Raw genomic sequence first — 14,818 nt, forward strand, 5'->3', positions numbered from 1 at the left:
AAAAAAATACTCATGTATTAACATTAATAACACAAAGTTCAATCCGTTGTGGTTCTTTGCGCTTCATGGATTTCTCTACATACAGCTCTTCTGAGATTTCATAAGTTTTCAGAAGTTACTTCATTGAGTAGGTTTTCTATTCATCTTGCCTTTCTTACCCTTTCTGGAATGCACAGTAATTTAAATGTTTTCTTTTTCCTTGAGAGCATTCAAAGCCTTTCATATATATCTTAATTTTCTTAGATATATAATTACTGTATAATTTCTATACATAATTGCTCTATAATGTCTTATATCTCTAACAGCTAAATTTTCATTCAGAGAACAAATTGTTTTCCTGCTTTAGTTGAAATATTTGCATTCTCTTTTGCTAATTTCTCATAAAATCATTTCTTGGAGTCTTCAATTTTTGATTTTTTTTTTTTTTGTGGAGAAGTAGCATATTCTCTTGGAGGCATCATGCTATGTTGCTTTTCAAGTGTCTTATGTTCTGACTCTGATATTGGCTAATGTGGTGAGTCAGGCACTCCTACTGATTTTGTAGAAGTTTTAATAGTAAAAGGATTTCTCCTCGAGATGTCTCCCAAGACATCAGTTGGAAAAGCTGAAATAGTTTTGGGAGTAACTCAATGACATGTCACATCAAATTTCTTCAGCTTTAGCAACATTGATGATGCCTATAGGTATTCCAGTCTACAAGGGCTTGTGCTATTGTTCTGTAAGATGAAGTATATCTTTTGTACATAAAAAAACTGCTATGACTCTGAGCATGACAGCTGGATTGTTTGGGTGGGGAGTGAAAAATGCCCAAACTCTATGCAGGCACAGGGCTCTTCTTTCAGGTTCAGTTTTGTGCTATACAACTTGCCCAGTAATGGAGGTGGGGTACCTTCACTTGCTGAAGACTATCTGGATACTTTCTGTGGCCTTTGGAGTACATATTGTTCAAGGTATGCTGCCTAGATGTTTTCTGATGGAAAATCAGTGGTGGGAGAGACACTTAGCCACCTCTCACATCAATAATAGGTCAAGACAGCTTCTTGGGGTGCCTGTCTCCTTCCCATGGCTAAATGTAGGTGGTTGGTGATGCCCACCTCTTTTGTGGGGTGTCATTAGGCTCAGTCACACAAAGAATGCTGCCTGGCTGCTTCCTAGTTCTGTTCATATGTGAGTAGTGCCACCTGGGTGTTCATAGGACATTCACAAGTCAAGCCACCCAGGGAGACCACTCTGGAAACTTCATGGGACAAAGGATAAGTATGTAAGACCATCTTTTTTCTTCCTTGAGCATTAGTGAATACAGTTCAATAAAGTGTAAGCATGGGCTGTTTCCTGGTGCCACTAGAGTAGGCATGGCCACTGAAAATTGTGGAGCAGTGGCATGGAATTGGGGTGGCAGTGTCTAATATGGATCATAGAATCCAGTCACCTGAAATTTTGGGAGTAACTTCTGGGTTGCTTCACAGAATTTTTAGCAGAAGTGATCTCAGGAAAGTGACCTTAAGGAGCCCAAGTAGGGCATGGCACAATGTGAGCTAGTATCTTCCTATAGTGCAATTAAGCAATATGCATTCCTTGATAGCTCCCCAAACTGTGTCATGCCTTGTAAGAGTGGCAAGTTTCTCTACCAGAAAATTGTCAAGTAAGTATGACATTAGTGGGTTCTTCTATGCACCTCCTGCCTATGCTTTCCCCAGTGTGCAAAGTTCTTGGTTCAGAGTTAATCTTTTACATAGAGAGATAAGAGAGTAGAGAATGGGCACTTAGTTCTCTTCTTGATAAAAACCATTGTAAGTTTCTATTCTTCTATTCTTGGCAAAATCTCTCCCACAACTTCGTTGTACTCAAGCATTCTGCCTCAAATACTACAGCGAAATAGGTATTAATTTTTCTTTGCTAGTCCTTGTGTGTGTGTGTGTGTGTGTGTATGTGTGCACACATGCACACATGCACATGTGTGTATGTGGAGAGAGAGAGAGAGAAAGAGAGAGAGAAGAGAGAGAGAGGCAAAGCCCAATGAGCTCTTGTAGTCAACCATCTTGCTGCTATAAACTCCATCATGACACTGGATTTAACAATTACTTTATTAAATTGCCATTATTTCATTTGGCATATGATCACAAAAACACAAGGAAAAACTTAAAAATAGATAAAACAAAAGCAAGCAATCTGATTTCATAATAGACACAAGCTTTAAATAAATGTTTCTCCAAAAATGTATACAAATGCCTGATACTACATCCAAAGTTGATCAACATAATTACATACTGCATTAGAAATTAAAATAAAAACAACAATATTACTTCATACTTGCCAAGATGGGCATAATTTTTGGATAAAAGTAGGTGTGTTGGCAAGGATGCAGAAAAATTAAACCCTTATGTATCACTAGTGGTAATGAAAAGTAGTATAGCTGCTATGAAAACATGTTGGTATATTTCCTAGACAGTATAAAACACAAGTGTCATATGGTCCAACTGTGTACCCACAAGATCTGAAAGCAGACATTCAAACAGATTCCCAGACACCAAAGCTTGTAACAGAATTTTTTCTAACAACAAATGGCCAAAGCAACCAGGTATGGTTTGGGTATAGATTGTGAGTTCACCTAGGTGAGTAGAGGCTCATTCCCAGATGGAGCTATTGGGCTGTGGAAACTTCAAGACATGGTACCTGGTAGAAACTACTCAAATCACATAGGGAAATGGGGTAGTTCACACATAACCTCTTAATATTTCTTAGGACAGAGTTGTTATGAAATGGGAAAAATCTGACTCCTTGTCCCCTCTTTGTTTTCTTTCTTTCGGCATGATTCTCCTTCTACGTAACTCCACCATGTGCGTTGTTAGGCAACCACTTATACTACTTAGCTATAACCCAACTCCACCATGTACTCTGTACACAGGGCCTGAAACTGTACTATGCTGTTTGAAGTTTCAGCCTCCAGCCCTGTAAAAGGAAATCTCATTCTTATGGAGTGAGTTCATATTGATATTTTGCTGTCCTAACAAAAATCTAATAACCCAAATATCCACTGACAGATGAGTAAGCTATGATAAATGCATGCAATTTTACATTAATTAACCTTAACCATTATGTAATATAAACTAGCAAAAACAAAACATTTTTTCTTTGAAAAAGAGAACATTGACACATTCCACAGGGTGAGTGAACCATGAAAACATCTTGCTAAGTGAAATAAATTGGACAAAAATGATAAATATTGTGTGATTACACCTGTATGTGGTACTGAGAATAGATTTTAAAGTGTAGATAGTTGAATAGTGATTGCAAAGGGTGAAAAGGCAGGGACAGAGAAACATCATTTACTACATAGGGAAATGGGGTAGTTCATGCATAACCTCTTAATATTTCTTAGGAAATATTAGAGTTCTCTGTTTGTTATTTTCCACACTGTTCCTATCTCACCATGAGGCTAACTTGACAGTTATATATTATAAATGTTCTATATAGGACAAATAATAGCATTTTTCTCATTTATTAATTTTTTAATATTTCTGAAAAGGCAAGGTAGAGTTCATTGCCCCACATTGTAAATGTACTTAATGACACTGAATTACACATTTAAGATGGTTCAAAGCTAATTTTTATGTATATATATTTTATGTTATATTGCTTGTAAAGTTGTTTCCCTTTATTGCATAACCACCCATGGTCTTGGAGTACATCACAGAGTCCCCTAGATGACTTGTCTCAGATATATACATGACTTTAGAAAGCTTTAAGTGATTAATTAATTTGATTTGCAAAGAATAAAAACATTTTGGTCAAGAATGTTATCTGTGTTGTGAGAAACTATCGCCCTCTCCTCCTCCTAATCCTTTTCTGGACCTTTACCTCTGTACCTCTCTTTCCCTATGAATCTCCCTACTTCTCAGAGGAACTACCCCAATTCCAATTAAATATTTTTCTTTCCACTCAATGAACACACCACAATTCACTTGTGAGTGTGGCACCTTTTTTGGTTATCACTGTCATTCTCACTGTACACTTACAGGAACGCTAACCACTGCAAGATCAGGGTGTCACAGCTTGGATCCAAAGGGAAAAGTTGTAAGGTCCTGATGCACAGGTGATAGCTTGCCCCACCTGCCTAACGTTGATCATTAACCCAGCACTTACATAAAGAAGTGGCCATCCTTGGGATGAGGACTGTACCACCTGCAGCTATGGCCAGCACAGTAAGCCCCAGTACAACAGCTGGAACCCCTGAGCTGCCTGCACTGTCACAGCGCATCCAAAATGCTGCTGACATCTCTGTCATTGTCATCTACTTTTTGGCGGTGATGGCTGTTGGACTATGGGTATGTGGGAGCTCAGGGAAGTTTCAGGGTGGGCACCAGGGTTAGGGCAAAAAGCTTAATGATGGGAGAACAGTAACCTGACAAAATGAGACATTAACAGTTTCTAAAAGTGTCAGTGTTATTATTTGTCTGTTTGAATCATTCTCTTATGTGTGTCATACATAATTTTTGTAATGAGTGAATTTATTCTCCTGGCAACCCCATAATTGAGCACAGACAGAACTGGGAACTACAAACCTGTGAAACTGGGCATCTCCACCACCTGCCACAATGTCCAAAACTGTTTTCATGATCTCATTTTGTTTAATTCCCTCTGTTTACTGATTTTCTAACATGAACTGAACACAAATCATTTGTGCTCCATTCATTTTTCTCTTTTAGTAATGAACTCAAAGCTGCAATTTCCATCTAAGCACTGTCCTAGTGACGTCACCTTGTTTTCATACATGAAAATAAACAGAGGTTTTGCAGAGTATGATTTCTTGAAGTCCTTTCAGCTCTAAATTTTTTAATAACCACGTTTTTCAGTTCAGTGAAAATTGGTGCTGCATTGCAGTTTTTAGAAAATATTAGTATCTATAGGAGTGCTGCAGAATCACCATCGTCAGCATGCCAGCTAGAAGTCAGAATCTCTGGGCTCTGAGTGAGTGCTCTGGTTTATTCATCCCCACCCCCATGTCTTCCTTTCTGCTCAGGCTGCACTGAGGACAAACCGGAGCAGTGTTGGAGGCTTCTTCTTGGCTGGTCGAGATATGGTCTGGTGGACGGTAAGTCAGCAACAGTTTGCTAGAAATAAATTGTATTTGTGCATGCCTGCGTGCATGTGTGCACGTGTGTGTGTGTGTGTGTGTGTGTGTGTGTATGAGAGAGAGAGAGAGAGAGAGAGAGAGAGAGAGAGAGAGAGAGAGAGAAGAAAATAGTGGGTATTTTAACCATTTCTTCTCTGTATTCATTGTCCCCTTATGGATGGTTCTTTTCATAAATTTCCAATCATAGGCTTTGACTAGGCTGTGATCTATGATTCAAATAACAGTATACAATATAATTTGAAAACAGGTATATCCTGGCATTTGAGAACCTCCATTTAAGCTCTATCCTTGTTCTTTTTGCCCTATCTTCACTGAGAATCTTCTACCTTGACTTGCTATCTCCACGCATTCTGAGCTAATGCTGTTTCTTTTGTCTGGACTGGCCTCCCCTACCTGCCTTACTCCTTCAAGATCAGTCTGCTCTGTATAGCTACCTATTCTTCTTGTACTGTGTTCTTACTAATAGTGGACTGTGTTTCATGTGATGGTGTTCATGATGATGTTTTCTTGACCCTTGACCAGTAGGCATTCTGTTTGCTGCACCCTCAGCTGGATTTCCATTGTAAAAAAGGCGACACCTTCCTCTGTCAACCTAGAGATGTCAAAACCAGGATGTCTGTATTGTTGGTCCTCATTAAATGATTCCTTCACAGATATAATTAGTTGTCTAAATTAAGTGGAATGGAGATTTGGAAATCACCTGGCCAGGGGAATTAGTGAAGACAAACTGCCAGCTCAAAATGTATATTTATTTGAGCTATTCCATCAGACATTGACTTGGAAGTACTATTTTATGAATCATGCAAATTTCATTTAATCCCAAAGCCACAAGCCAATTCTAACTCTCCCAACTAACTGAATATAAAAGGCAACTTTTCTGTACCAGGGTTCAAACTCAGGGTCTTGTGTTTGCCAGCCAGGTGTCTAAGCCACTGAGCTATTTCACTAGAGCATAAAAGACAACTTTTGAGAAGACCAAAAATGTGGGACTAGATGAAACAGTGTAATGTCCCAAACCCCAAGTCTGTCAAATGGACACTCATCTATGTCCATTCTAAAGATACCTCTAAACCTTTGAGCCTTAAGAATATTAGACAGTATGATGGAAGTGGGCAGGAGGTAAATTAATATCCTATGGCTATGTGGGTGCAGAAGATTTCCTTTATCCTGCAAGATGAGGTCCTTCAGGTTGGTTTAAAGAGCAAAATATGATGGAAAATCTGGCTGTTCTTAGCAAAACACAGATCAATTAAAGAATACATTGATGAGGGCTGGTGAGATAGCTCAGTGGACTAAGCACCTGCTTAGGCAAGCACGGGGCCCGGGGTTCAATCCCTGGTACAACATGCTGTGCCAGCCCCACCCCCAGGCATACTGAGCCAGCAACAGAGACTGGGTTTGGTGGCACATGCCTATAATCCCAGCACTGGGGAGGCTTAAAGCAGGAGGATCACTACAAGTCTGAGCTGTGTAGTGAGACCCTGTACCAAATACATTAAATAGAATACATTGGCATATATATCAGTGTCATGGGGATCGATAAGCATTTTTCTTGTCTGAGAGTATGTGTGTGGGTGTAGGTGTGTGACAGTGTCAGTATGCAGTTCACACTGGTCTTGAGCTCACATTGTAGCCTAGGCTCACCTTGAAATCTCATCAATCTTCCCCAGTGCTGGGATTATAGGTATGCAACACGACTCCTAGCCAATAAGCTTTTTTTCTAAAAGGCAAGACTGGAAGTATATTAGGGTTTATAGACTATACAATCTTTTCAACTATACAACTCAGCCTTTGGAGCACAAAAGTATCTAAAGTAAAAGGGCATGAATGTGTTTCAATATAACTATGCATGGTTGCAAGAATTTATACCTCATTTCATGTTAGGTTTTCATTTTTTAACATTTGTCATTATTTTTAAACCACTATAGCCATTCAAAAATTTTTTATATCTTCTTTCTTTATGGTCTATGTAAAATAAGACAATATGCTGGATTTTGACCATAGGACACAGATATCTAACTGCTGCTCATTGGAATTAGACTACACTATTACATGGTAGTGTAGTGATTAAAACTGTTCCATATCTGTTTTCAAAAACTCTAACCCTAGTGTGTTCTCTTGCATTCTAGATGGGTGCCTCGATCTTTGCCAGTAATATTGGCAGTGGCCAGTTTGTAGGCGTCGCTGGAACAGCAGCAGCTTCTGGGCTCGCCATTGGAGCAGTTGAATGGAATGTGAGTGATGGCAAAGATTTTTTCTTTAAACCAAACACATATCAATACATCTTAATCAAGCTCAAATCCAAGGTTTTCATGTCCTCTATAAGACTATACTTATATAGTTCAGCTTATACTTTTCATTCTCCTACACCTGCAGTGCCTCTGTAGTCCCATTCTGCCAGAGCCATTCCAGATGTGTTGCTAATCATCTCTGAGCTTTTACTCAAGTGGCTCTGCCCTGGAATACGGTCACTTATTTATGATTGAATCTCCAATTTTATTTGAACTCATTGACCATTACAGCTTTCGGTTTTACCATTCCTCCATGAACAGTGTGTGTCCAGACATAAACTAGACAAATGGAATTTTAAAATGTAAAAGCAAGGGTCCCTGTTTTTGAGAAGCTTACATTTTGGTAGGATTAAAGTGCATGCAGTCACCACAGTCATCCTTAGTGTAAGGACGGATCAAGTAGAACAAAATTTATTGATAGTAGGTAGGGCAAAGCCCATCTCAGCTTCCATGCTGCTGCTATGAGGATGAGCAGAAATTGTTCAAGAAGAATATGAGCTGGGGAGATAGCTCAGCATTCTAGCAGCTGCCTAACTGTTGTCTGGCAAGCGCAAAGACCCTGGGATCACAAGCCATACTGTTCCCCAGAAACCTGGCTATGGCATGCTGCCCCAAAACCAGACATGGTGTTGCAAGACTGTAATCCCAGCACTAGGGAGGCTGAGACAGGAGGAGCACTATGAGTCTGAGCTACACAGTGATACCTTATATTCAATTAAAAAAAATGCGACCAACACTAACACAAGGATCAGTGATTTCTGAGATAGTAGTTAGAACCTACTAGAATTTGTAATTGAATCCCTAATTAATTGCTATATTACATTTCACAGGTACTGTATCCCCTTAAACAGACCTTAAATTCTTTCAGGATAAGAACCATATGGTATTTTCCACACATTCCATGCTATCACCTGCCCCATAGCAGGGAATATGATGAAAATATTATAGATAGTTCCTTGATAGTCTGAGTTGTTTCTGTTCCTTTTCATCTTTCCCTTTCTAACATTTTTTGTGTACACAAGCTTGCACATTGGTCAGAAGAAAATGCTTGTGTGAAAGAAACTTGTACTGTAGTGAATGGTTAGATTATTTATCCCTGGATGTATCATGGAAGTGATTTCGAGTTATCACAAACATCTTTGGCCCTTATTCTTCACTAGGACAAAATAACCAGCACCCATTAATTAAAGGAAGAATGGTTTATTTTCGTCCACAGTTTGTAGAGGGTTGACTCCATAGTTTGCTGGCTCCAATGCACAGTGGCACAGTAAAAGGGTTGACAAAGGAGGTTTGCTTATGGCCTGGCAGTGAAACAGAGAGAGATCAGGGGAGGGATGACGGAGAAAGACCCATCCAAGCCATAAGTGTAGCGACTGACCTCCTCCAACCAGGCCTCACTTTCCAACAATATATTTAGCTATAAATTCATTGGTGTAGTACTAAACTCTTGATTATCATGGCCCCATGATCCAGTCCCCTCCCAAACTCCTACCTATGAGCTCATGAGGCTTTAGGGAGACATTTAAATATAAATTGCAACATCTTTTAAAGATCCTATTTTTAATTTTCTTTTACTAGTATAAACATTCCCAGTATTCATGCAGCCTCCAGATATCTCATATGGTCAGAATTTCATTTTGTATTATTGACTCTCCCTACAGTCAGAAACAGAATGACTCATAGCCTGACTGCATTTGCTTATCAAGTGCAGATAATGCACTATCTTTAGTGTGTAACCTTCCTTAGTCTTTATGTTGCTCAGTCTCAGCACCATAAAAAGAATAACTGTGCCTACAATTTCTGCATTAAATGATTTCTTGAGCAACTTAACTGATACATGTAAGACCACAAAAAATATACATCAATATAACTTACATTTTATCATTGCTAAATGTGGAGAGATATCATAGACAATAGAAATACTCTTCTATCTCCAAATTTCTTTCTGACTATTTTATCCATTTAAGAATAAAACTTTCAGGGCCAGTGAGCTAGCTCAATGGTCTAAAGTGCCTGCTTAAGCAAGCTTAGGCAAGTGTGCAAAGACTGCAGTTTGATCCCTGGCACTACATTCCATGCCAGTCCCCTAGGGTGGGCTAAGTGAGAAAGAAAGAAAGAAAGAAAGAAAGAAAGAAAGAAAGAAAGAAAGAAAGGAGGGAGGGAGGGAGGAAGGAAGGAAGGAAGGAAGGAAGGAAGGAAGGAAGGAAGGAAGGAAAGAAAGAAGAAAGAAAGAAAGAAAGAAAGAAAGAAAGAAAGAAAGAAAGAAAGAAAGAAAGAAAGAAACTTTCATCCTTTGAATTCAAAAAGAATGCATTTAGGCAAAGATGGATGACCTTCCAGTGTTCTGATTGGACCTGACTGGACCTCTCATGCTATGACCATCTTTCACCACACATTCTCAGCCTCAGAAAACATTGGCCTATGTATCATAGAAACAGAATAAAGGATTTTCAAAGTACAGGGTTACAGGATAAATCCTGCGGGGACTTGACTGAACTTATCAGATAAAAAAGTTACATTTCTTGTTATATAGGTCTTGCTTTATCTTGATCTTAACCATCCAGCAGAAAAGTATAAGAATGAGGTATCTAAAGTAAAGCTATATTAATATGCTGAGCTGTAAAAGGCTCTAGTCAACAACTTCTGTGGATAACCCACTACTATTGTGGACTACTGGACTGTGTTGGATTGTTTTGATGAATTCAATCACCTATAATATTTAAATGCCAATAGAAAACCCATCTCGACAGGACTGAACTGGAGAGAGGGGGATACAGAGGAAGGACCATTTTATATTTGTACATACAGAATGGTTAGGATAGATGTACGGCTGCTTTCGCTTGGTTCAGTAAGAGGAAGGACTTGTAGTAGTAGTGTTTGGACGGGATGTCCTGGCTGCTTCTTGTGCTGTGGATGACTGCTGAGAAGATAAAAATGTGCAATGTATTAATTAATGAAAATGTCCTATTCATCAGCTTGGAAAGTGTCTCATTGATACTTGTTTCTCAATAAAATTTTTTTAAAAAAGAAAAAAGAAACAGAATAAAGGGCTCACTAGCTGTCCAAGTCTCACAGTAATTTGAATTAGATAGGTTCTAAGAATACTTTTTATAAGACTAAGTGGCCTGAGAATGAAAAATTCCACAAGCCAAACTGCCTGACTTTAAACTCTTTTCTTGTTTCCTATAGGCTATGCTGATGGTGGTGATCCTAGGATGGGTGTTTGTCCCCATCTACATCAAGGCAGGGGTGAGTATCCACAGGTGTTCAAGAGGACCTTTCAGGTATATTGTCAACAACTCCTCTATTCACTAACTTTTCTTTCAATTATGAAAAGGGATTCTCAGTTTGATAAGAATATATAAATGACAAAGATCTAAGTCATACCAAGAGGAGCACCCATTGTGGGATATGACTGCAGCCAGAGGAGAAGTCTATAGTGGGCCTCATAATGAGCTCTGTGGAAAGGAGTCTGCTTCATGAGGAGACCTGTATGTGAACCACTAGAGTGCTTCTAGGAAAGCTTTTCCAAAGTTACCTTATTTCATCCTTAGAGAATTAGGTCACTTAAGTAGGTAGAAAAGTCTCTATCAGTATCAGAGCTAAAAATCATGGATAAACTTGGAATATTTAGATATCAGATAAGTTTATAGTTAAAGTAGATAAGTTTATAAGGGGAAATAGTGGGAGATGAAAGTGGATCTGTAGATGTAGCTGGGGTTCAATTGTGAGTGGCTTATGCATCCTAGATGTATAGATGTGGCTTGTATGATCCCACAGGCAATATAGTCTTTCCAGCACTCAAAATTAAACAACAGATTCGTGTTGTGAGAAGTTCCATTCAGCTGAGGGCAGAATAGACTTGCACAGGTGAGATGTGAAAGGCAGGAATTAAAGATTTTACAAAATAATTGATGATTCTGTAGGAAGGAGAGAGAACAGAATGGAAGTTGCTCTGGGATAGAGATGACAGACTTGACAGTGAGTAGAAGGTGAAGGGAGCAGGGAAGAAGCACTATGTGCAAGTCTAAATTATAAAGCTTAAATTACTGGATGTCTGGGCTGTTCGTTGCTGGACGAAAAGATGCTAAAGGGAAGCCAGATAGTTAATGAAAAGAAAAGGAAAAGATTCATTTTATAAATTGGTGAATGTATTGGTTCCTTTAGATTTCTTAATTAATTTCCTATTGTTGTACAAAATGTGTGAGGCTAAGTTCTTTACAAAGAAAACACCATTTTGTGTTTATTCTTTGGTGAATTAAGCAACGTAGTGCCAGAATATCCTGGGCTCTTAATAAGACCACTGCTGTACTACAAAAATTATTGCACATAGAGGTTGCTAAGCATGTGGGATATCCTTGCTTTGCAGCAACTTACTCTTCAAAGAACTACATCTGTTCTTTGGGAACTACATTAATCCTTTCATGAGGATAGATTCCCCATAGCACAACTACTTTCCAATAAACGCCACTTCTAAAGGAACTCTCAAACTCAGAACCACTATACTGGAGATTGAATTTCCAGTACATGGAGTACTGAGGCACAAGGGTATTCAAATAATAGAATCTGTGCCTCACTCCCAAAGTTCCTACTTATTTATAATACAAATGACATTCACTCCATGGTAGTACTTCCAAAGTGTTGCTTCACCATCATTAGCTAAAAATTCAAGGCCAAAATCACAATGTGAGTCTCAAAGAATACTCCTCACAGCACCATAAAACAAAAAACTTACCTACTTCTAAAAAGAACGACAGGGTAGGAATTATAATAAATATTCCCATTCCTAAGGATGACAGGCCCCCAACAATACTGAGACACAAAAGATTAGATATTAATTTTAAAAGTTTTAGGGACAACGATGTTGATATCAGGTTTGTGAAGCTATTGCTGCCAGCTTTGCCTGCTTTATCCTGATGGACTAAGCTCTTGGCTTTGAATTCAGATTTTTGAGGTTGATATTTCATACTGCCCATTGCTTTATATTTATAAGGTCTTGAGTGGGGTACCATTCTCACAGCTCCATAATGCCTGTTCCAAGTGGCAATTTCTTGACATCTTCACCTCAGTAACAATTTTCTGGATTTCCTTGGAAATCACCATGATTCCATAACCTTTTCATTTTGCAAGACTTCAGAATTAGCACCACATGGATAAAACTGAAGTATGTAATACTCCTTCTGGGGAATGGGGCTTGAGTGGTTCACTTGAACCTGACCTGACTTGATAGAGCATTGCTCTAGGTTGTATACATAAAAGTCCTGAGGTAAGCCTCAGTAACAAACCCATGGAAATGACTCCACATTCATTCCCTGAGAACATTCTGCCATCCTAATCTTCTAGGTCCCTCATGGGAGGGACAGCTTTGAAGATTTCTGAGATGCTATCAATACCTTTGTCCCATTGTCCTGATGCCCAGCACCAACTTATCCATAATAATCTCTAAAAACAGTTGCTGGAACACCACCTTATGTACTTTTTTGTTGTTGTTCTTTCCAAGACTAGGTTTCAATTCTTCCTAATTGTTCTGCTCTGCTTCTCTTTTGAATGTAATTCTTGTACTATTAACTACTAAGAAGACAACAATATGAAATGTATTAATTATTGAAACTGTCCTACTAATCAGTTTTAAAACTGTCTCATTGCTATTTGTTTCTCAATAAAATTATTTTTAAAAATAATGATAAAATAAAAACATTTGCATCATGCCACTGATGCAGCATAACAGTATATGAGATCATATATTCAATCTCATGCTTCAGTAGTGAAAACCATGAATAGGATTTCAAGTAATTCACTTCCATTCAAAAAGATAATCATATGGGAGCTTCCTGCTACCCTGTGCCAGTGGGACCAGTCCCAGCCTAGGGGCAGCATGGGCCAGACCCTCACCCATCCCCTTGGGACGCCCCCGAACACTCTGCAGTACATCACCCACCCCACCCAGCAGGTAGGAATTTCTGCAGCATTCTGGGAAGCCTCAGATCCAGCCTAACCCAGAACCAGTGGGTGTGATGGAGAGCTTCCTCTATCCCCTAATCCACCTTGCCCCCTCCAGGCACAGCTCAAGTCTGGAATACATGCCTGGGGAGTAACCCTGCAGCTGCAATCCCTGCAGAGAGTGTAGAGGATAGATCCAACCAATTAGTCCAGGAGCAGAACATCTTGCCACAGGGGCAAGACAGGTTCACCCTCAAGGGCAGCAGCAGGAAGTAGCTGAGCACAGCAGCCAGAACCAAGCCAGGCACAGCTGGATAAGTCCAAACTTTGTAGAGCTGCACCTGAACTTCACTACGTGTGAAGGTCATAACTACAACAAAGATCTACAACAACAGTCAGAAGAGAGTGCTACACAAATGACAAGTAGGAAAAAAATGCAGTCTCAGAAGCCAAGCCCACCCGTAACAAGTGCAGAAGACACTAACACAGAACAAATTGGAAATCACACAGCTGAAAGCAATGAATCAATGGCTTCTGAAATAAAGAAACAGCTGCAGAAAGGTATAGAGGACCTCACATTGGAAATAAAAAAGAAATCCCTGAATTAATAACATCTGCACTAAAGAATCAAATGCAGAAATATATGGAGGAAACCCAGTGCCCACCCACAACAAGTGCGGAGGACACCAGCTCAGCTCAAATGCATGAATTAATAGCATCGATAGTAAATAAGCAACAGCAGAAACATATAGAGGAAATCAGAGGGCAATTCTTTTCTGAAATAAAAAAAGAACTCTCAGAACTCCTAGTACCTGAAGTAAAGAGGCAACAACAGAAACACAGGGAGGAAACCCAATTGGAAAAAAATACTGCAGTAAAACAATTTATAACTGCTTCTAAAGAAGATATTGATAAAAAAAATAGAGGAGATTAGAAAAATGACAGAATCCTTGAATGAGCAATACAGGAAAGAAATAGATTGCATGAAGCAGAGTCAAAGAGATATAGAGGAAATTAAAATCTCAATCACAAGGTTTCAAAACCGTGTAAGTGAATGTGAAGACAGAGTTTCAGATCTTGAAGATACTGGTGCAGCTAGTGAAAAGGTAAGAAAGGATCTCTTAAAAACAAGGATGCAGAAAAGAATAATGTATCACCTGCAAGATGATGCAAAGATGAACAATGTGAGAGTAATAGGTGTCAATTAAAAAAAAGGAGTCAATACAAATGACATTACAAAAATATGGGCAGAAGTAATAGAAGAAAACTTCCCAAATATGAGGAAACAATCTGGCATTCAGGTAACTGAAGCACAGAAAGCCAAGGAACCTCAACCCATTGAAAAACACATCCAGACATATAATAGTCAAGATCCCCGAAATTCAGCACAAGAATAATCTACTGAAAGCCGCTAGAGAAAAGAAGCAGATCACATTCAAAGGAAAACCCATCA

General features: G+C 39.0%; 1 protein-coding gene across 1 annotated transcript in view; it reads left to right on the forward strand.

Moving 5' to 3' along the window:
* The first annotated feature begins 4,190 nt into the window (after positions 1-4,190).
* LOC101561781 (solute carrier family 5 member 4-like) overlaps positions 4,191-14,818 on the forward strand; it is a 134,560-nt gene continuing 123,932 nt past the window's right edge. Inside the window, exons 1-4 of the mRNA XM_004645553.1 lie at positions 4,191-4,325; positions 5,021-5,092; positions 7,264-7,368; positions 10,615-10,674. Of these exons, the coding sequence (XP_004645610.1) occupies positions 4,191-4,325; positions 5,021-5,092; positions 7,264-7,368; positions 10,615-10,674 (372 nt within the window). The remainder of the gene's footprint in view (positions 4,326-5,020; positions 5,093-7,263; positions 7,369-10,614; positions 10,675-14,818) is intronic.

This window comes from Octodon degus, unplaced genomic scaffold (assembly GCF_000260255.1).
Source record: "Octodon degus isolate 3935 unplaced genomic scaffold, OctDeg1.0 scaffold00230, whole genome shotgun sequence".
NCBI classification, from domain to species: Eukaryota; Metazoa; Chordata; class Mammalia; order Rodentia; family Octodontidae; genus Octodon; species Octodon degus.